The sequence below is a fragment of the Carex rostrata genome, chromosome 12, assembly GCF_964058835.1.
Source record: "Carex rostrata chromosome 12, lpCarRost1.2, whole genome shotgun sequence".
Taxonomy (NCBI): domain Eukaryota; kingdom Viridiplantae; phylum Streptophyta; class Magnoliopsida; order Poales; family Cyperaceae; genus Carex; species Carex rostrata.
In genome coordinates, this window is record NC_135929.1 from 6,281,241 (window position 1) to 6,303,089 (window position 21,849).

A 21,849-nucleotide genomic window follows, 5' to 3' on the forward strand; every position below is an offset into this window, starting at 1 on the left:
CCCGTCCTACCCGTTACCTGTCCCGGGTTTACCCGAGGTACCTGTACCCTAGCCGAGAGCAATCCACTGAGGTTGGAGTGGTTTTCACCAAATATCACGTGGATCGTGGCTGCATTGAAGGACTCCCATACGAGACAAATTTGATGTTGTCTGCTCTTTCTCAGTATATAAGGCCCTGTTCGCTTACAAAAGTATGCTACAAAGTTTCAGTACAATGATTAATTGTACCTTTTAAAACCTTGAGTTACTCTCGATTAAGACTGCAAGTGCACAGTCCTGCTCGTATAGTAAAATCAGGTATCGATCCACAGGGACGGTTCTTTTCTATTCTAAATCACCACTTATCCGAGCTAGGTACTAGAAGTGTGAAAAGTTGGGTTTGGTTTGTTTATATTTCCTAATTTCAAGTGACAATTCAATTAACAGTAAATGAAAACAATTAAAGGTTTTGGTTTTGAACAATGATAAAAGGCGCTCCCAGGGTTTCAGGTTTCATCCCAAACTTTGCCTTCTCTGGACCTATCATGCGACTCGCATCATCTCTGATGCGACCCGTATGATGCGACTCACATCATCTCTGATGCGGGTCGCATGGCCCTCGAGCAGAGCTGACATGTGTTCGTATCTAAGTTGATTTCTTGTGCGAGGCTTCAACCTGTAGCTCTCACCTACTGGTATCTAACCTAAATTGATTGTCTGGTTTGCTAGAAGTATCCACAACCTTTCGATAATGGAAAGTTCACCTCTCGGCTACTATTGATCATAAATCTACTTCAAATACTAAATCTCAATTGCAAGAAACATCAAGGCCAAATTACTAGAAGAGATGCTATAGACATCTAACAGTAGACAATCAAGAATCAATCAAGCAATCAAAATCAAGCAATCAATGAATACTCAAACAAAGAATCACACAAGTTCGAACTTAGATCAAAACAACATGCAACTCAAAGACAAAGTTTAGATACTACATCCTAACCCTAGGAACTAAAGATCTACTCAAGCATAGTAAAAGAAAGCATAAAAGAGAGAAGAAGAGAAGAGATCATGATGAAGCTCGAAGATCCAAGGTGGATTGGAGAGGATCTTGCAATCTTCTTTTCTTCTCCAAGCGATCTCCAATCTCTCTCTTCTTTCTTGATCAACACTCCAATTCTTGAGGTTTTGAATCTTCAAATTCGGAACTCCCTCCCTAGTAGCAGGGGTGGTCTATTTATAGACATTTCAAAATGAGTGCTTCAATTCTGGGCCTTAATTAGGCCTTTGCTGTCTGCTCTGGAAGCTCGCGATGCGACCCTCATCAGGTCTGATGCCACCTACATCGACTCTGTTGGGGTTTCGTGCGGTGCTAACCGGAAACCGTTTTAGGCTTAAGTTGCGGAATGACCGTAGAACAAAAATTTCTACGGCCAACTTAAGCTCAGGATTAAACGGGGTATGTCAGGAAACTTTCCAAGGCGGTCCACCTTCAGTATTCCTTTGGCATCAAAACCCAATTTAATCCTTTTACAAATCTACTCCATGATTGATTTCTAAAACTTAATCTACTTACCAATTAAATAGATTAATATAGCATATTTATATCTTGTTTCCAAATCACAGTTGGAATGCAGACCGAGCGAGTAGAGCCTCACCAGGGAAGGAATCGACTCGGAGTATCACACGTGTGATACCTCTATCGGTTATCCACCAGGACTAACCGGAGAGCGGTTTATTTCTTCTGCCAGAAATACCGTAAACCGCGGAATTCTGCAAAAACACTATTCACAGGGAAAAGACGAAAACCCGTAAACACGAATTTTCGGTTGCTCAGTTTCATCAATATGCAAAACTGACATACCGCTAAATTCGGTAAAACACTATTCATCGATCCCGTAAATATACTCCACAACAACCCGCAAGATTATACGTCAAGTACGTATAACTTTCTTTTCTCAACCGAAACACTATTTGGGAGAGAAACCGAGAAAAAGAGAAAATACCGATCTGTTTCGACACGAAACCGGTAGGAATGAATTAGTGAATTTCTCTCTACCCCTCCATCCCTATTTATAGTGTTTAGGGTCGGTTGCAAAAGACCAAAATGCCCTCCAAGTTTGGCCTATTTACAAGGTATGCCATTGACACCTCATCCTTTTATATGTGAAATGACCAAAATACCCCTTCCACACCCTTCCACACTCTTCTCCATGTTTCTACACATGCAAGGTGGCATAGGTGTGAAATGACCATTTTGCCCTTGTGGATAGGATTGATGACATGTCATCTGGATAGGATCAATGACATGTCATGCGGATAAGGACGAATCTGAAAAGACCCGAATGCCCTCGGCCCGAACACAAATAATATTCGTATAATTATTCTGAACAATTATATATATATTTTTCTTGCGATTTGTTGTTTCGGTAATTTATACAACGTGTCCTGCACATTTATAAATTAACCGGTTAACTTTTATACAACGTGTCACACACGTTTATAAATTAACCAATGTTTTTGCTTGTTATTTTTACATAACATTTATAATTTAATTATAACACGTATAATTAATTATAACCATCTTACTATTGATCATAACTAATTTATAATCAATTACAATAAGATTCTCCGATTTACTCCTATATGGTGTGACCCAATAGGATCTGTGTTATGTTGGTAAATAGAGTTAAAACTGTTTTAACTTCTATAATCATGGGTGGCATCTGGCAACACATCATGACCATCCAATTACACAGATGATGCTGTACTGTACAATATCACGATCCAGTAAACAATTTACTTGTGTCTGTTCTTCTGTCTCATAGCTATCAGATTAGTTTCAAGGTAGATGTGTGTCATCCTTGCTAACTGAATCTTTTCTTGATCTTGAGCAGATTATCAAATATAATTACTCTTGTAATTATACCGCTAGCAGATAATCTAACTCTATCAAGGGGCCCAGTGATGCTATAGCTCGTATAGAGATACGAGGGACAAATAGTATTCTTGGTAAACTATCACTTCCTCAGCTAAGCTATACATATGAAAAAGCTACCGTTATGACTGCTTTTTACGGACAGCGGTGGATAACAATCACACATACATATTTCTCAGTGGGAACGATAAATACCTCATACTGTAGAACGTGACACTGAATGAAAACATAAATGACACGAACACAATTCTATTTAATGTTTCATTCGGGGTCTGTCAAATACCATGTTCCTAGAACATGTATCTATGTGATTAAAATGACATCTCGTGTCAGGTGGTTTGTAAAACTTAACCATCTTTTAATCCACATACTAACCTTATCGCGGTAATTAGTGTTCCTGCTAATTACCTTGGTCAGTGACTTTTTAAGAGTATATATCATCTATATTATGGAGTTTCACAATTTCAGTCATGAACTCGAAATGATCCATAAATTCAATAATACTCAAGGCAACAAAATGATATATAAATAAACATTCAATTCATGAACAAAGTTTTATGATAATTTATCGTATTATTGACTTCTAGATTATTACAAACTAACAGACTCTGATGAGGGTCGCGTCAGATGTGATGAGGGTCGCATCAGATGTCTCAGAATTCAGTAACTTTCCTGATTTCTTCAGTTTTCTGCAAAATAAGAATGAAATCGCAGCAGTACCACATTCTATGGATATTCAATGTAAAATACGCGATTTGGTGGTTTAAAACGCAGATTTTGGTACAAGAATTGGTCGGAACAATAGATCAAATATGGAGATATCAGGCCCCAAATCATATTTATCTCATGTGAGACTAATAAATGTAATCAAACCGGATATGCATTTTGTTGAGATTGAGTTCACTATTTTAGTAATACGTGACATAATTTTTTTTTGCTTTTGTTTGTTTGTATTACTAAAAATAATCAGTTTAATTATAATACTTGTATTATAAAATATAAGTAGATTATTTAAGTGAATTATTTATATGACTTAATTATCTGATAATTATTCATTTAGTATCGTATCTGTAAATTATCCGCTTTGTATCTATATCCATTTAAGGCATATTTAATTTTGAATTTTAATATCCGTTTACTATCTTTATCCGCTCATTGAAAAACATATAAGAATATGGTATATATCGAGCTATCGGTATTATCCGCTCCGTTTACACCCGGTAGTGTCTGAAACTACGCGCTATTCGTCATCCGTGTTTTATTAAACCAGCGCATGGACTATATAACCAAAACAGGGTTACATATGATTTGTGCGCTGCATGAAGTCAAAACTGCTCTCTTAAAACATTTACCGCTATCCTCTCACAGGCCCTATTGTTTGAAAGCACGCGGGACTAGGGGTGTCAATGAAACCCTTTTAGCGGTTTACCCGACTCGTACCGTATTCGATAAAGCGGGTATGGATAAGTTTTTTTTTTTTTATTAGCTTATTGGGTATGGGTAAGGATTTTTTTTCGTTAGCTAAATGGGTAAGGGTATGGATAAAAGCTATTTCGTACCTGTTACCCTATATGGTAATTATATAAAATATAATAATATGATAATATATGAGCAATAATTAGTTAGTACTTTTATTATTTAGTGTATTATTTTTGTTGTAAGAAAAATATTAAACATATTATTTTTATTTGTATGTTTTGTTCTTTAATTAAATAATTAAATTTTTCAAAAGATATATTTTTGTTTTTAAATTTTTTTGTTTTATAAAAAATATAATTTAGCTGAAATCGATTCCACAATTATTTTTATTTTTATTTTTTATTTGTAATATCATTATATATGTGCGAAATATATGAGTTTTGATTTTTGATATTCTATTTGTAAAATATAATAAAACTAATTATTATAGTTGTATTATTCGTTATTCATCCGTTATCATTTCGTTACCCGATAAGGGTAAGGGTAGAGTAGAGTAAGGTCAAATCTTAATGGGTAAGGATAGTATATGAGTAAGGATAGTATATGAGTAAGATTATTCTTAGTGGATATGGGTATAAAAATGCTTCCATGTATCCATTGACACCCCTACGCGGGACCCATCCTTCAGTTAAGTCTCCATCCTTCCATTGACAGCACACATCCAGAAGCAAAGAATTTCTATAGTAGATAAATAAATGAATGAACGAACGAATGAATAAATTGAAGGATTATAAAAAGAAAAAGAAGAAACAAGTCATAAATATAAGCATGCACAACTCCACACAAGCTTTTCACAAGAAATGAACATGACCTCTATATATATATATATTGCTCCTACCTCCATAAATAAGAAGACAATCAAGTTAAGAGAGAAAGATCTATAGATAGAGAAGCATGAGCAAGTTTTCTCTCATAACTAATCTTCCTCCAAACCGCCCGAGATATCACACTGCTGCCGCTGATCTTGACGGGACCCTCTTGGCCACCAATAGCTCCTTCAAGTATTTTGTGTGCCTCTCTCGGGAAGCTGGGTCCCGTTTCCGCACCGGGCTGCTGTACCTAGTAGCCCCAGCGGTATACATCACGTACAAATTTTTCTCGGAGTCAGCAGGAATTAAGATACTAATTTATGTTTCTGTTGCCGGGCTCAAGGAAGAAAATGTCCGTCGGGTGGCAGAAAGAGCATTGACAAGGTAATTTTATTTTATTTCCATTATGTATCGACGATTCCGCACTTGAAAAATTCTTCAAATATATTATACTGTCTGGGTCTGCTTCATTATCGGTGCTTTTGAACGAATGAAACTCAGATGAAAATGGTGGGTTTGCCATTTAAAACAATAGTTAACTTTTATAAATATGGAGATGTCCAAATCATATCGGTCTTGGTGCAAATATGAGAAATGTTCATTATAAATGAAAATAGATTCAATTATTATTATGTGAATCATATTGACCAAATTTATCTTACCTTTGTTGCTTATTTTTCTTTCTACCATTTTATTTTGTTTGCAACTTTCTGCACATGGTGATAGTGGGGTATCACTGTATCAGACATTACATTAAGCACCTAATAAAGTAGGTCTAGGTCACACTCATCAAAATAAATTTGGCACCTCCAAGGCTCCAACCCCCAACCCCCAACCCCCAGGTTTCACCCACCACCTATGTTTGGTGGGCCCCACAGCATATGGCCGGTGGTGGGTGAAATGGGTTACCTGCATTAATTGTTCCAAAATTGCAAAGATGTAATTCATGCATAACATAATGAGATACCATGTCTTCTAAAGAAAAATATATACATAACATATAAATGCAGTATGTATGCTGCACATGTGCGAAGAGATAGTTGGGAGTTGTTCACTGAAGGCACCGGGCGAAGGGAGGTGGTGACGGCAAACCCAACTGTCATGGTTCGAGATTTTGCCCAGCGGTATCTTGGTGCAGGATGTTTAGGTACAAGGCTGGTGGTGAATGACAAGACTGGTAAATATACAGGCCGAGTTGAAGGCGGTGTGCTCGTCGGACCCAAGAAGAAAGAGGCCGTAGAGCAGGCTTTCGGCACTGATCAAAAGCCCAATTTGGGTTTAGGGGATAGAGAGACTGATCATGACTTCATGGCACTGTGTCAGGTATATAATATCTCTTTTCCGGGCTCTACCTAACTGATTTGAAGTAATTATAAGTCTATATATATATATACCAGAGAAAAAATATACTGATGCAAAAAGAATATCTGACAAATTTACTAATAAACAAAAATATCATCAAGACTTGACAAATTAAATGTTGCTTTGGCAGCATGCATATATGGTACCGACAAACAAGAAAGCACCCAGAGTGTCTGAAGCAGAACAACTTGCACGCGTGGAGGCAGCGGCTCAGCAGAGCAACTAAAATCGCGCGGCTAACATATTATATAAACTTTGCAATTCTATGACACATTTTGTGAAATAAGAAATTACTCTTCCGATCAGCAAGTAATTTGTGAAAACTGCAAAACCAACCAACTGAAGAATATACAATTAAATATTGATAATGAAAACGGTAATGAATTACAATCTACAGCAAGGGTCTTTTTATTTAATAAAAAGACTATATTATATTGAACATTCAAACAAGATCATGGCTCCCAATAGCCCAGAAAGCAACACCTGGAATACTTCAAAAGGAAGAACAAACCCAACACCTATTCTGGTTTGCTCAAACAACGAGAAGACAATCAGTTCTTCTTTTGTTGTAAACCTTTGACAATAGAGTCACCTCTCTTTAGTAAGCTCTCAAGCATCGCCACCTTCTCCAACAGCAATTGTACATTGGAATCAGCCGAGGCGATCAGTTTATCAGCAACTTTTAAAGTAGCACATAACTAGAAATAAATAATAAAAAAAATATATCATTCTGGAGAGGTAAAAATTGCAATTGAAGCATATATATTCTTTTGCCTTTCATGTTTTGTAAAGAGCAATAATATTTTCCATGTTTTCGGGATTAACCCAGATAAAAATTCTGATTGCACATGAAATAGGGTTCCACATGTGATGCACTCCTAGTCTGGGCTGGTTGGTAAGAACACTATTTTGAATTTGTTTGTGTGTGTGTGTTTTTTTTTGCTTCAAATTTGTTTGTGTTTTCAGTACTATAGAGACAATCAGAAAAGGGCTAAGGTACAACAAGGTCAACCCTAGCTGAAAAAAAGGCCAGACAAAATAAGTAATAGTTCTAAGAACCTTACAGCTAATGATACAAATCTTATGATTTAATTTAACTCACAACTGAATCAATTACAAATAGAAGTGAATCTGTGAAAATCAGCATAGTACAAAACACAATTAAATTTTTTACATTAAACTGGTCTGATTCAACTGCACAGGTAATGTATTGGTCAAAGCTTTCTCTTCCTTTATTCTGTGTAACTTTATCTTTACAGAAGCAATTCTATTATATTTTACCATACTACAACTCTTTCACTTAGTGAACATATAAAATCAAAGAATGCTTCATGTAAATGAGTCTGTCTCAGTCAACATGATCACAATTTGGAAATCAGTTCCTAAGAAAATGACCCATGAGTTAAATCATCATTTGATATCAGGATAGTAGTACATTTCAATTTGAAATGATCGGTAAAAGCATGCACTGCCATTTCAAGGTATCAAAGATAAATGTGCAACCAAAAGGAAAGAAAAGTATACAGCATATCTAAGTTCAATACATACCTTTAGCATCAAATCGGTCCATGAGTGATCATTTCCATCAAGTGATTCCACCAATTCATTGTAGTGATCCTGATACAATTAGAAATAGAAATAAGAATTTTCTTTCACTGAAAGGTGTATTTTGATTCCTAAATAAAATGTTCAAAGAATTGCATAATTTTTGTTTTTGGTACATAGAACAAGAAAACTGATAACATCTTGACCTGAAATAATCTCGTGATCCTCATATTTGAGGACAAGAAATAATTTCATTCTTCACATGAATGACCAGGCCTACCCCAACTTGTTTGGACTAAAGGCTTGGTTGTTGTTGTTGTTGTAAATAATTCAATTAACTCATGGATTTTTTAATTTCATTCTTTGCATGAATGCTGGCCTGGTTTATTATCGCCACCATTCTAAGATGTTCAATTTCACAACTGACTGCTTACTCAGGAAAATAGTGTTACAGTTTAAGAGATGATTGCAGAAATGAGGACTACATTGAGCTTTATTTTTTTATTTATTAATTTTTTTTTGTAATGAAATCACATTGAGGCATACTCGCAAAAGATTGCAAAATCGGAGTTAAATTTGGGTAAAACTAAGTTAAACTATTGTTGCGAGTAGTTGTAAGACTTTGTTCATATCAATGAAACAGGCGGCCTCAATGGATACATTTTATCACAAAAAAAAAGTGTAATAAAATGAAAACTTAATAAACACATAACTAAGAGTTGATCAAATCTTAATTAACAAATCTACAGTTGATTCTACAATTATCTGAAATAAAAATAGTCAGAGAGAATAAGCGACCTCAAAGAGGCGGTTGAGATCGGATGGCTCCGGTGGAGAGGTGGGGAAGGAAGAGATAGATGGAGAGGGAGAGGAGGGGATCTCCTGAGCGTCGACGGAGATGACGTCATCGTCGGCTACGTCGCAGAGGAGATCGCCGATGCAGAGGAGTGGTCCCCCTACCCCTCGCATATTTCTCCAATTCTCCTCTCTTTGGCAACGCCGTCCAGTTCTCGGTCCAGTTTCTCCCCTCATAAGCGGGGTTCAGATACAGTGCAGTACCCTACCATGTAGAATAAGATTTACATCGTCCGTTTTAACTTGGAACGAATCTCAAAGCAAAGCCCACAATCTAAATAGACACCGAAATGATCGGTACCGCAGGGATACTCAGTGAGGTGCAATGAAGTACCCCGGACACTCGAAGTGTCGGATACGGGTTTGGATCAAATAGGTTACTGCGGACTCGGATCGGGTTTAATTTGGGTTTTGCAAAATCTAATTACATCAGCCCATGCCCCATGGGCTTTATACTGTTTGGAAAATAATTAAATCCACATAAAGCCGGGTCCATATCCTCCCCGGTACCTGACTCAAGACAATTGAAATGGAATGGCCCATATTTACTCTCGGTCTCTCACCCGGTGCCTATTCGGGAATCGGGACAGCAAAGGAGCCAGTATTATTTGTGCTTTATGATTCGTGCTAAGTTAAAAAGAGGAATCCTGAACCGTTCGTTGCAATTGTACTCAGTCAGGTAACCTGAGGGGATGTGAATTTCATAAAAACTTCTCCTCCTATAAACTCTACATTTCTTCCTTGGTCGGTGCTCCCGCCACTCGCCAAAGCCCTGTGTTCAGGGGCGAGGCTAGTGTATTGCAGGGGTAGGCACTTGCCTATCCCTGGAATTTTTTTTTTTTTTTTTGGACCGGGCTAATATTATAGGGTTTGCCTATCCCAGATTTTGGGTTTGCCTACCCCAGAGCCCAGAACTCAAACTTAGAACCCAAATTACAAAAAAGGGAAAATTTCCTGTGTGCCCATAAAAACTTTTGAAATAGCCAATTTACCCATCAAAATATCATAATATCCAATATCCCCATACAAATTTAATATTCTTTTCTTTATCCCCATTTAACTATTTTAGAAACTAAATTGACCACAATGCCCTCTAATTTTGAATGGAGGTGTCCATTAATCTCCTCTTCCTCCCCTTCGCTTCCACTCTATACATCACGCTTCTATTAACTCAGCATCTCCAAACAAAAAAATTGTGAATTTTTGTTTGAGAAGAACAAGTTGATAAACAGGCTGCATTGTCCAAGCAAAGTAGCCACCTAATTTCAACATTCTATTCACCGTAGCCACCTACTCTCAACATTCTATTCACTTGCGAAAGTAAAAATTTGTCTTGAAAACAGTTCAAGAAATTACTCTTCACAATAATATACTAAAAATAGTTGATAACATAAAAAAACAAATTAAGTTGTCTAGAGACTTTCTAGGGTGGATTGACAAAGCCAAGGAGATCCGAACAGTCATCCCCTTGAAAAATTAATTATATGTCTAATAAAAAAGAGGCATACTTAAACTCTGTGTTGTTGAAGAAGGCATTTGAAATCAATGATCGAAACCAAAATGAAAACTGCAGGGGATCAAAAATACAAGCTACTTTCACGCTATAGCTTCGGGTACAAAGGATGCAAACACTATACCTTTCATTGAATATCAGGGCACTCAATTTTCGGATCAAAGAGCCAAAGCTGATGTATTTTTTCAATTTTATGTGAAACTAATGAGCTATGAGTCAAAGGAGGTACCTCAAATATTTTGGTCAAATTTATACCAGTCACAACAAGGTTTAGAGGATATTGGAAGGAACATTACAAATCAAGAAATTAAGGAAGTGATTAACTAAATGCCAAACAATAAGAGTTTGGGTCCGGATGGATTAATGATAGAATTTCTCAAAAGTGTGTCCATACACCAATATTTCAAAAGAGGAGATTATAAGAATTCTTCTCAAACAAACATTCACAATTTTTTTGTTTGGAGATACTGAGTTAATAGAAGCGTGATGTATAGAGTGAAAGCAAAGGGGAGGAAGAGGAGATTAATGGACACCTCCATTCAAAATTAGAGGGCATTGTGGTCAATTTAGTTTCTAAAATAGTTAAATGGGGATAAAGGAAAGAATATTAAATATGTATGGGGATATTGGATATTACGGTATGTTGATGGGTAAATTGGCTATTTCAAAAGTTTGCATGGCACACAGCAAATTTTCCCAGTTTGCATGGCACACAGCAAATTTTCCCTAAAAAAAATATATCTCAACCCTCCCTCCGCTAGAGCAGCGCTTGCGCGAAGAAAAGGAAAAAAAAGTGCGTTGCGCCGTCGCCTCCGCGGCTCCGCCTATGCCTGCGCCTGAGCCAAGAAAAGAACCGCCGCACCGCCACCTGTTACCGCTGATCGCCTTTTGCACTGTGCGTCGCCTCCGCGGCTCCGCCTGTTACCGCGTCGCGTTGCCTTCGGTAAATCCCCTTCTCTAAATTCTGAAAGTTCTTGTCAAACAATTAATTCAAATATTCAATCATCCTTTTGCTTCTTTGCCCCATGTATTTTGGATATTTGTGAGATTTGAGATTAGTGTTTAGTGATAACTGATAAGGCAAGAAACAGAAACATTGATGACTCAAGTTCACATGGTAGCTAGAGGAGACTACTTCTCTCTCCTGTAATTTGACTTGGTTTTATATTAAGTTAGATAATGTGTGCATCATATCTGTACAAAATTATAGTGTTTGGAATCTTCTAAAATCTTTTGAATACCAGATAGGTCCCTTACACTTTTTTTTACCAGTACACTCAGGTGTTTGTGTATTAACTAAAGTGAAAATCTGGTGCAGTGCTAAGCATCAGAGATTTTCACGAGTTTATCTCAATTTTATGATTCAATTGCCTAGATTCTATTTGTTGGGTCAATTTGAATAAAACCAATTGTTATTGTACTTATTTTGTTTAATTCTTATTTAGTACCAATTTTAGTAATTTTTTCTGAGAATTTAAACTTGATTTTGCATAGCAAACCACAAAGTGTCTGCATTTATATAACTCTTGTGATTTTTAATTAGTAATTTATAAAGTGTTTTGATTTCTGATTTTTTTTCTTCAAATTTGACAGCTTCAGGTATTGGGGCATTTTCTTCATGGATGATCCAGTTGCTTCTGGTTGAGTAGTTGATGGTTATAGTCAGTTCAGATTTGAGTTACAGTTTTTTTTTTATTTACTGAGTTCAAGGAAGATTAGTTACAGGTCATCGACTTGAAAGAAAGAAAGAAAGAATGTATTTTGGTGTTTAATGACACAGTGCCACTGGTACAGTACCAGCAATCAGTTTTCTTCTAAATTATGTTTAATGGCATATGGAAAAATTTGATGGCACAATGCCAATGGTACCACTTCAATTTTTGCTACATTTGAAATGCTTGCTATTTTTTGAATTGTGTCTTAAACCCGAACCCATCAGTTTATTCAAATCCGAACCCGATTTTTGCCTACCCCTAGCTCAAATCCTAGCCTCGCCACTGCCTGTGTTACGCCATGAGAAAAGCTCTATACACCTGTTCAAATTCTCCATGGCTTTCCCGCTCTCTATGCACCTCAAAATTTGCACCAGTATCCTCTGCCAACTCTCAACCCGAACCGGTCCGCACTCTCGATTCTATGTTGGATCCGAAAAAGGAGATCTCAGAAGAAGCTATCGTAGGGAAGCCGTTGACCCAGAAAAGGATATTTCAGCATGGCCTGAAAGCCGCTCTGAAATACTTCAATTTAGTACAGAATTCCGGTGGTTTCATAGGAAGTGATCCGGTTAGTGTTGTGATTGCCATACTCATTAAATCCATTTTAGAGAACAGCCCATTGAATTTTCTGAACCGGTTCGTTTTATCTGACCCAGGAGTCCGACCCAATATCCTTGTGGATCGGGTCATTGATGCTTCTAGAAGGCTTCGTCTTGATGATCATCTGTCTACGTATTTGTTGTGTTCTTACATCTATTCAGGTATGGTTAAAGAGGCATCAGAGGCATTCAGTTTGATGGCCGAGAGAGGTTTGATTATTGATTTGTACACCAGAAATCACTTGTTGTTATCTCTTGAACATTCAAACTTGTTCCCAATAGCAGAGCATCTGTACAATGAGATGAAATCAAAGGGTTTGGTTTTTAATGCTTTCACATTTAGCATAATGGTTGGTGGATGTTTGAATTCAAGAAGATTAGATGAAGTCGAAATGTACCTGAATGATATGGGAGACATGGGTCTAAAATGTAATAAGCATATGTATTGTCAACTTGTCAGATATGCTTGCATGAAAGGCAATTTGGTACAAGCTTTAGGGTTTGTGGATGAGATGAAAGAGGCCAACTTGGTGCCAAGTCAATTTATTTATACCACATTAATTGGTGCATATGTGAAGGAAGGAGAGATGGAGAAGGCATTAAATTTGAGAACTGAAATGATGTCTTATGGTGTATCACTTGGCTTAGTTGGGGTGACTAGTCTCATGAAAGGGTTTTGTTCAAAGGGAGAATTAAACAATGCATTGAATTTGTTCTCTACAATTTTTAAATCTGGCAATGCACCGGATCAGCACACCTTCTCAGTTTTGATTGAGGGTTGCTTCATATCAGGAAATGCTGAAAAAGCCCGTGAGCTTTATTTGAAGATGAAAGAGGTGAGTATAACACCATCTGTTTTCAATCTCAATACAGTTATGAGGTGCTTATTGAAAGAAGATCGATTTATTGAGGCAATGGGCTTGTTTGAGGAGGCAGTAAAGATTGGTATTTCTAACTTGATATCTTTTGACATTTTGCTTCATTGGCTGTGCCAAAAGGGTCACATTGAAGAGGCCAATAATTTATGGGCTATTATGGAAAGTTGCAACTTGAAACCTAGTGTTGTTTCTTACAATACCTTGATTTGCGGTTATTGTAAAACGGGGGATATAAATTCAGCACTGGCATTATATTCTGAAATGTTCCAAAAAGGAATGACGCCAAGTGCTGTAACTTACAGCAACCTCATGAATTATTATGCAAAGAAAAATGAATCTGGTGAAGTCCTTCGCCTGTATGAAGATATGCAAATGTTAGGCATACAGTGTAATGAGTTCATATACAACTCTGTGATCAATGGGCTCTCCAAATCTGGTCGCATGTCAGATGCAAATGAGATGTTATCTAAGTTTGTGAAAGATGGTTTTGTTCCCAGTTGCATCAGTTACAACAGCATCATAAATGGATTTGTAAAGGCCGGCAATATGGCTTCTGCCATCTCCACCTACCGAGAAATGTGTGAAAGAGGCATTGCCCCTGATATTGTCACTTATACAAGCTTTATTGATGGTTACTGTAAGTCTAGTTGCAGTGACTTGGCCCTAAAGTTTCTTAATGAGGTAAAAAGGAGGGGTTTACAATTAGATGAAATCTCTTATAACACACTCATTGTAGGGTTCTGCAAAGAGGGAAACATGGAAGCTGCACTGCAGCTGTACTATGAGTTGCAGCAACTTGGCTTATGTCCAAGTGTGGTTATATACAACACTCTCATAACTGGGTATAAAGAATTGTGGGAAATGGAACTTGCACTCAAGCTATTCGATGAAATGTCTGCCCAAGGAATCCCATGTGACATAGCCTTGTACACTACTCTCATAGATGGGTTACTAAAATCAGGTGATGTAAATCTTGCGTCAAAGCTTTATAATGAGATGGTTAAGAAAGGGATTTCGCCTGATGTAATCACCTTTACTGCCTTGACTCACGGGCTGTGCAGGAATGGGGAAAGAGAAAGTGCCAAGAAGATTCTAGGAGAAATGGAGAGGTTGGGTGTGAAGCCCAATGTTTTCATTTACAACATGTTAATAAATGCATACTTTCGGGAAGGGGAGTTTCAGGAAGCTTTTTCACTACATGATGAGATGCTTGAAAACGGTGTTACACCTGATGATTATACGTATGATATACTTGTCGGTACAAGGCCACCATCAGTGGAAGAAAAAGTTGTAGAAAGGGGAAGTCCAAGGTTAAGGTATAGTAGCTTGAGGTTTGTTTAGTGTGCAAGTTGAAAAGAGTTGTGGAATGGAAGGTTTAGAGGTGTTGTAAACAGTGATTGGAAAAATTACAATCTAGTATATACAGTAATTTAAAAAATTACCAGAAAGATATATTGGAACAATTTTCTCAGAAATAAGGATTGATTTGTTTTAGTTTTCTGATTTATAAAGGTTCTTGTCCAGCTGCCACTCTGCTGCATATTATTTATTTATTTTGTTGTTGAATTCTTCTTTTGAAATTTGAATGAACGTCTAGGAGGCACAAGTTCTGTATATCTTTTTTTGGTTCTAAAGCACATACTGTTTCATGCAGCATTTCCCAAAATTTCGAATGATTTGTATTATGTAACTTTAAAATAGTTATGGAAAGCAGTATGTTTCGACTATGGCCTAGTGTAGGCAATACATTATTTTTTATTTGTTCTGTCAATAAGAAAGGAAGCTCATATTGAGCGAGGAAGAAAACCGCAATTTTAACATTTTCATAACAGATGTAGAGGGTTTTTAATACCTCTATTTTTGAGCTTTAACTGTGTCTTCAATTTTTTAATTTTTAATAATAATTTTCTAAAACTTAAATATCAGAATAAATTTTTTAGATATGATCTATATTCTCTTTATATTTTATACTCACATAATTTTTTTTTAATATAAATTAATAAGTTAAAAAAAAAATTAATATTTAAAACTTTATTAATTGACATCAATAGATCTTTTTACAAACTATTGATGTCAAATTGTCAATTAATAAAGTAAAGATGTATCACGTATAGTTTTATTTTGACAACGATCAAGGTAACGAACTAACTAAGCTCTAGTTTCTTACAAATACGGAACCCAAACCTTCAAATGGTTGGGATCACAGATCTTTGATTAAAGTGTGAAATTAGTTTTAAATTTTTATTCATTAGAATTTTAAAATTAGAGAGATAATAAAAGCACAACCTTCCTCTACAAATATCAGATTGCCGACTGAATTTTTTAATAGAGAGAATTTTAATGTGTCCATATAAAATTTTCAAATAGTCAAATTTATTATGAAAACAATCAAACACTATAATATTTAACATCTCCACAAAAAAATAACATTATTTTTCTATCTCCTTTTATTTAATTATTTATTTTACCTTTTTATCTACTATGGCTATTTGTGAGCTCCTGTCTCAAAAAAAATATTTACTTGAAAAAAATGTAGATATAAGACAAATTTTTTTTTTTAAAGTTTGCTGATGACAATTTTCAGGGCAGTTACACATCTCCGTTTTTTTTTTTTTTTTTTGAAACGTTAAAGTTATATATAATAGGAAGCAACACAATTACCTGCATAATAAACTTTGGAAAGTAATATAAAATAGTTATATCTTTTGAGAAAATAATACTTATTACCTTTAGGTACTAACAAATTTTTAAATGCGGATATAAAAACAAGAATAAATGATCATTCTATCGAGATAATAAAGAAGAAAAATAAATTGAATGGTCAATTTTTTAAACGCACGTGACATGCCCAAGATGTCTTCAAATCCAATAATTTATTTATAAAGTATAAATTAGAGAAAAAACAACAAAATTCAAGGACACTCTGCCCCTTGTTTCAACGGTAAGTCGGCAAGGGGCTAAATTAACGAGCCAGATTCAACAGTAGCCTACGATTGATTGAAGCGGGAATCTTAATGCTCTCCCTTGAATCCGGATCCCTGTCGAACTTGCACCTCAAATCTCGCAGTGGCCAGTAGCTTCAATTGAATGTAGCCGCTCATGGACGCAAAGTTTGCGACTCGAATCGAATCGAATCGAATCTCTCCTTTCAAAGCTAACTTAGCCTTTTCTTTGGATCTTCTTTGTATATTGCTCTGTGGCTAATTTTAATTGATTCAAAGTTTTTTTTCCATACTTATAGGAACAAAAGATTGGGAAATAATCATAAGACATAATGTTCAAATCTCAACATATTAATTATTTTTTAGTTAATTGTACTTAAGATTAATGTTAGTAAGAAAAAAATATACTAGATGAATATAACAAAACCAGTGTTGTAAATAACGGTATGCACTTGTCAGACGGATAGGACACTGTTAAGCGATTAATAGGAAATAATCAATCGATTAATCGAAAAAATTCATAACGGTTTTGGTTGTTGCCAACAACTAATCGGCCTAAACGGTCCTTTTAACAATAATGAATAAAACTAAAAAAAGGCAACTCACTAGTATTGGAAAAATAGTTACTATATTTATCCATTAAGTTTGACAAGATTTTCATGAAACTTTTTTTTGTTAGTAATGTAAGTGCATGAAAGTTATGGCAAGTAATTAAAATTTTAATTTAATTGTACATGGACCTGGTGTAACAAAATCTTTTAAACATTCTATTTTGATTGACCATCTGAACATATTTACTTTAAAAGTGAATATTCTCCTTCACATGAAAGGTAGACTACCATGTATTGTTTTAACATGCATGTTCAAAGCTTATAAAAAATTTGATGATATCAATGGAAATGCAAACTAACGAGACTTACTTTAACTTAGAGCATAATATATTATGACAAGACTATTATTGAATTTCTTCTAAACACACGTCACTTGCAAATAACAAAAAATACATATCTCATCATATCAATAATTAGTTAATTAAGAAATATACCATTCATAATTTCATATTATCTTTTACAGTTTGCAAATAAATTATACGAAGTACTATAACTTTATCGTCACAAAAGATCCATCATAACCCAGCTCTCTTTGATATTTTTTATGCATCCCCTACACGGCTACACCGAATTCGTGTCCTGGACCATGACGTAATATGCGCCAACCTTTTGACTCCAACAAAATTCCACGCAGAGGCGAATCTCTCCAAGCTCTCCACGTGGCACTTATCTTTCCTTTTATAGCCCCAATTCTACGGTTTACCCGTTTTATAAATCACTAACACCTAACAGAAACGAAATCATCAAAAAAAAATTCAGCAGAGAGAGAGAGAGAGAGAGAGAGAGAGAGAGAGGATGCAGAGGTCTTCGAGCCTGGTGAGCATGTCGAACGGGTCGAAGCTGGACGAGCTGCCGACGTGGGACCCACAGTCAGAGGCATCTAAGAAGGAGGTTGCGCAGGACAGCCCCGCCGCGTCCCTTGTTCACCTCGTACCAGTCGTTATCATTCTCTGCGCCATTATTCTTTGGTTCTTCTCCTATCCTGGTACGGGTTTGTTAAAAACTTAAAATCTTGATTTTGATTATTCAATAATAGACTTGAACAATTTTGTTTCGATTATAACGGTCGATGTTGTTTCTTGAAATCTTGATTTTGTTCTATTCTTTCTTGATTGCTTATAGATCTTGTACTTATGTTCTTGTCTCTGGATTCCTGATACCAAACTGGTACAGTCTAAGAATGGAACACTGGAACTATTAATTAAACTTTCAATTTAATATTAGTGTTTGTTTTCTCTGCTAGTCTAAAATGTCATTCTGCAATTCCTTCCGTGGATACATTCTATTAGAGCTCTAGAGCTCTAGAATAGTTACAAGTATATATGAATTTGATTGTCTTGTATCAAATCTGTACCTGTCCAGTAAAGGTTTAGTTTGATACTGGTTACATATATAACTCATGAAATGCTCAAAGAATAAGTGGTACGTACTACGTACCAGCTAATTGCAGACTGTATATAATGCCATATACAAATTTGACTATCCAAACTGATTTTATTTTTTCATAGCCCCTTCTTTATAATTATAGATCTTGTACTAATTTAGAACTTAATAAATTGAAACGGCTTCATGTATCTAAACCATTCGTGTGAACCCGGCTTTGTGCAAAACCCTGTCAAAAGCCCTTCGGATGGTTTTGGGCACAAGTTTGCTTGTTTTATACATCAATTTCTAGGAGAATAGTGAGATGGTTATATATGTTACCAGAATTGTTATAATATATAAGCTTAAGTTTATATTTTCTATTCTTGTTTGTACAGAGACCAACTCAGTAGCAAACCTCAGATTGGTGATAGGAAAGAATGCAAGCACTGGCCAGTAGAAGAGCTGAAATTGCTCAATGCATCTTCTCAGTAGTGTGACAAAAAATAACACCTTGTAATAAAAACAAGGAAAAAAGGTTTTGCATAGGAGATTTTTGTTTTTGTTCTTTCCAATTTCATTTTTTGGGTAGGCTGCAAGAAACAATTACGTTTTTGCAATGCTCAAATTTATGCGTAGATAGGTTATATATTGCTAAATACTGCATTTTCTTTTGACGTGTTATTGGTGTCATATTTGATTGGCACTGGTGAGAAATGAAATGGAATTAAATTTGCGTTACGCCATAAAGCTCCGAATAATTAAGCGCAAAACCCTTGTTTTTGTTGATGAAATTTTTACTCACAATTACTTTTCTAGAATAAAATATTAATGTTGAGTGACATAAAATTAAGTCAGCTTCATCTTCCACAAGATTTATTCAACAGCTAATCATCGTTCTTTTAGAATCATGCTAGAAATTAAATTAAATATACAGAAACACGAATATCAATCAGATAAATGTAATTTCATCTTTCAAAACTTCACGTACTTAAATTATTTTCTCAAGTGTTTAAATTTCTCTTGTTAATGAGATGACTAAAAAGAATCCTATCAGACAGGAATAAAACTGCAAAACATTGATATATAAGTCCAATATTTAATTTAAATTATCCCTTAACATTTGAGGCTGGCACAGCCCATCATTAAAATAAGCCCAATATTAAATTAAGGATCAAAGAAATCAAATTCTGTAAATATCCAAAACTAAAAATATATATATAGTAAAAAATTTGATTTTCTACCTATCTAAAAAAATAGTAAAAAATTTTCAAAAAAATGTAAAATTTGGTCTCCAAACACATATTAATATGGAGAACAAGATAAACAGTTTGGATCGACCGTTTGAATTTTGAAAACTCGAATATTAAGCCGTAGCACCGTAATCCTCTATGCAACCCATAGCACCTTAGCCTTACCCATAAATAAATGTATGTAAATGTAATCAGATTATAATCAATGAAATACAATCTATTTTTCTCTTTCTCAAAATCCTTTATATATATACTAAACCAATTTCATATTGTACGTACCCTCAGTTACAGTCAAATAACCTGTACCTCTAAGCGCAAGTGCGGGCGTTAATTTTTTATTTAGCTGTACCAGTATATCTAGATTACATCCACGATCATTTTGTTTTCAAAGAATTAAAAGTTTGTTCTTACAAATTTCAATATCTTTTCATTTAAATTTAGAACATATAATTTCTCATACGAAACATATAATCAAATTACCTACATATATATATATATATAGAGAGAGATGGGCTATGGTGCATTGCAATGCATGGAGGAGTTTGTGCATTGGACCATAAATCTAAAATTCAAAATCCAAATGACCGATCCAAACCGTTCACCTTGTTCTCCATATTAATATGTGCTTGGAGACCAAATTTTACATTTTTCTGAATTGTTTTACTATTTATTAAGTATTTTACAAAATTGTTGATCCAATGGTGGCTGCTGATTTTACTGTTTTGTTAAGCCACCGTTGATCAACAATTTTGTAAAATACTTAATAAATAGTAAAAAAATTCAGAAAAATGTAAAATTTGGTCTCCAAGCACATATTAATATGGAGAACAAGATGAACGGTTTGGATCGGTCATTTGGATTTTGAATTTTAAATTTATGGTCCAATGCATAAACCCCTCCATGCATTGCAATGCACCATAGCCCATCTCTCTCTCTCTCTCTATATATATATATAGATGAGCTACGGTGAGTTGCGAAGTAAAACACATTTCTACTTCACGCCGTATTTTTATTTTGAAAGTCCCAAACGACCGATCCGAACCGTTAGATGTTTAATCCATATTGAAATGTGCTTGGAGACCAAATTTTATATTTTTTGGAATTTGTTTACTATTTATTAAGCATTTTTTAAAATTGCTGTTTTGCTGTGAACAGTGAAAAACAGTAAAATTTTCTGGACCACCAGATCAGCGACTTTCAAAATTGCTTAATAAATAGTAAAAAAATTCCAAAAAAAATGTAAACTTTGGTCTCCAAGCACATTTCAATATGGAGAACAAGATGAACGGTTCGGATCGATGTTTTGAACTTTAAAATCGCAAAATATGAGCGTGAAGTAAAATAGTCGCTTTACTTCGCAACTCACCGTAGCCCACCTCTCTCTCTCTCTCTCTCTATATATATATAAGGTAAGGCTAAGGTGCTATGGGTTGCATAGAGGGCTACGGTGCTATGGCTTAATATTCGAGTTTTCAAAATTCAAACGGTCGATCCGAACCGTTCATCTTGTTCTCCATATTAATATGTGTTTGGAGACCAAATTTTACATTTTTTTGGAAATTTTTTACTAATTTTTTAGATAGGTACAAAATCAAATTTCTGAATGGTGCATAATTTTTTAGATCAACTGATTTTCTACCTATCTAAAAAAATAGTAAAATTTGGTTTCCAAACACATATTAATACGGAGAACAAGTTGAACGGTTCGGATCGACCGTTTAGATTTTGAAAACTCGAATATTGAGCCGTAGCACCGTAGCCCTCTCTGCACCCCATAGCACCTTAGCCTTACCCTTTATTTATTTATAAGATAGCAATTGCTTCTGTTACAAATGACTAATTCTATAACAGTCTAATGATTATGTTATGGCTAACTAATCCTGTAACAAACAGTGTCTAACAACTTCTAATCATCTTCATAAACTGTGAGCTGATGCTTCTTGGATACATCTCCTGTTAATACATCACAAATAAAACCGAAACCTTTGCCTTGGTCCAATGAAATCTATTCC

At 35.3% G+C, this 21,849-nt stretch overlaps 4 protein-coding genes across 6 annotated transcripts in view; 3 read left to right on the forward strand and 1 right to left on the reverse strand.

Annotated features, from left to right (window-relative positions):
* LOC144563173 (uncharacterized) overlaps nucleotides 1-19,123 on the forward strand; it is a 53,821-nt gene extending 34,698 nt beyond the window's left edge. Inside the window, exons 2-3 of the mRNA XM_078312583.1 lie at nucleotides 17,985-18,207; nucleotides 18,983-19,123. Of these exons, the coding sequence (XP_078168709.1) occupies nucleotides 18,018-18,207; nucleotides 18,983-19,044 (252 nt within the window). The 5' untranslated portion in view covers nucleotides 17,985-18,017 and the 3' untranslated portion in view covers nucleotides 19,045-19,123. The remainder of the gene's footprint in view (nucleotides 1-17,984; nucleotides 18,208-18,982) is intronic.
* On the forward strand, nucleotides 5,111-6,844 carry LOC144563171 (glycerol-3-phosphate 2-O-acyltransferase 4-like). Its single transcript, XM_078312581.1, has 3 exons — nucleotides 5,111-5,586; nucleotides 6,213-6,525; nucleotides 6,695-6,844. Exons 1-3 carry the CDS (start codon nucleotides 5,288-5,290, stop codon nucleotides 6,788-6,790), a joined length of 708 nt encoding a protein of 235 aa, XP_078168707.1. The 5' UTR covers nucleotides 5,111-5,287; the 3' UTR covers nucleotides 6,791-6,844.
* On the reverse strand, nucleotides 6,970-9,150 carry LOC144563172 (histone-lysine N-methyltransferase). Its single transcript, XM_078312582.1, has 3 exons — nucleotides 8,908-9,150; nucleotides 8,113-8,181; nucleotides 6,970-7,262 (listed from the first exon to the last, which is right to left on the reverse strand). Exons 1-3 carry the CDS (start codon nucleotides 9,139-9,141, stop codon nucleotides 7,116-7,118), a joined length of 450 nt encoding a protein of 149 aa, XP_078168708.1. The 5' UTR covers nucleotides 9,142-9,150; the 3' UTR covers nucleotides 6,970-7,115.
* On the forward strand, nucleotides 11,191-15,283 carry LOC144563674 (uncharacterized). 3 transcript variants are annotated; one of them, XM_078313148.1, is made up of 3 exons: nucleotides 11,191-11,420; nucleotides 12,071-14,630; nucleotides 14,731-14,912. In XM_078313148.1, the coding sequence occupies exons 2-3, from the start codon at nucleotides 12,491-12,493 to the stop codon at nucleotides 14,763-14,765; spliced, it is 2,175 nt and encodes a 724-aa protein (XP_078169274.1). In that variant the 5' UTR covers nucleotides 11,191-11,420; nucleotides 12,071-12,490; the 3' UTR covers nucleotides 14,766-14,912. The 3 variants fall into 3 exon arrangements, with proteins under 3 accessions (XP_078169274.1, XP_078169273.1, XP_078169276.1); XM_078313147.1 differs by having other exon boundaries at nucleotides 12,071-15,283; XM_078313150.1 differs by lacking the exon at nucleotides 11,191-11,420 and having other exon boundaries at nucleotides 12,619-12,760; nucleotides 12,849-15,283.
* Nucleotides 19,124-21,849: the final 2,726 nt, after the last annotated feature.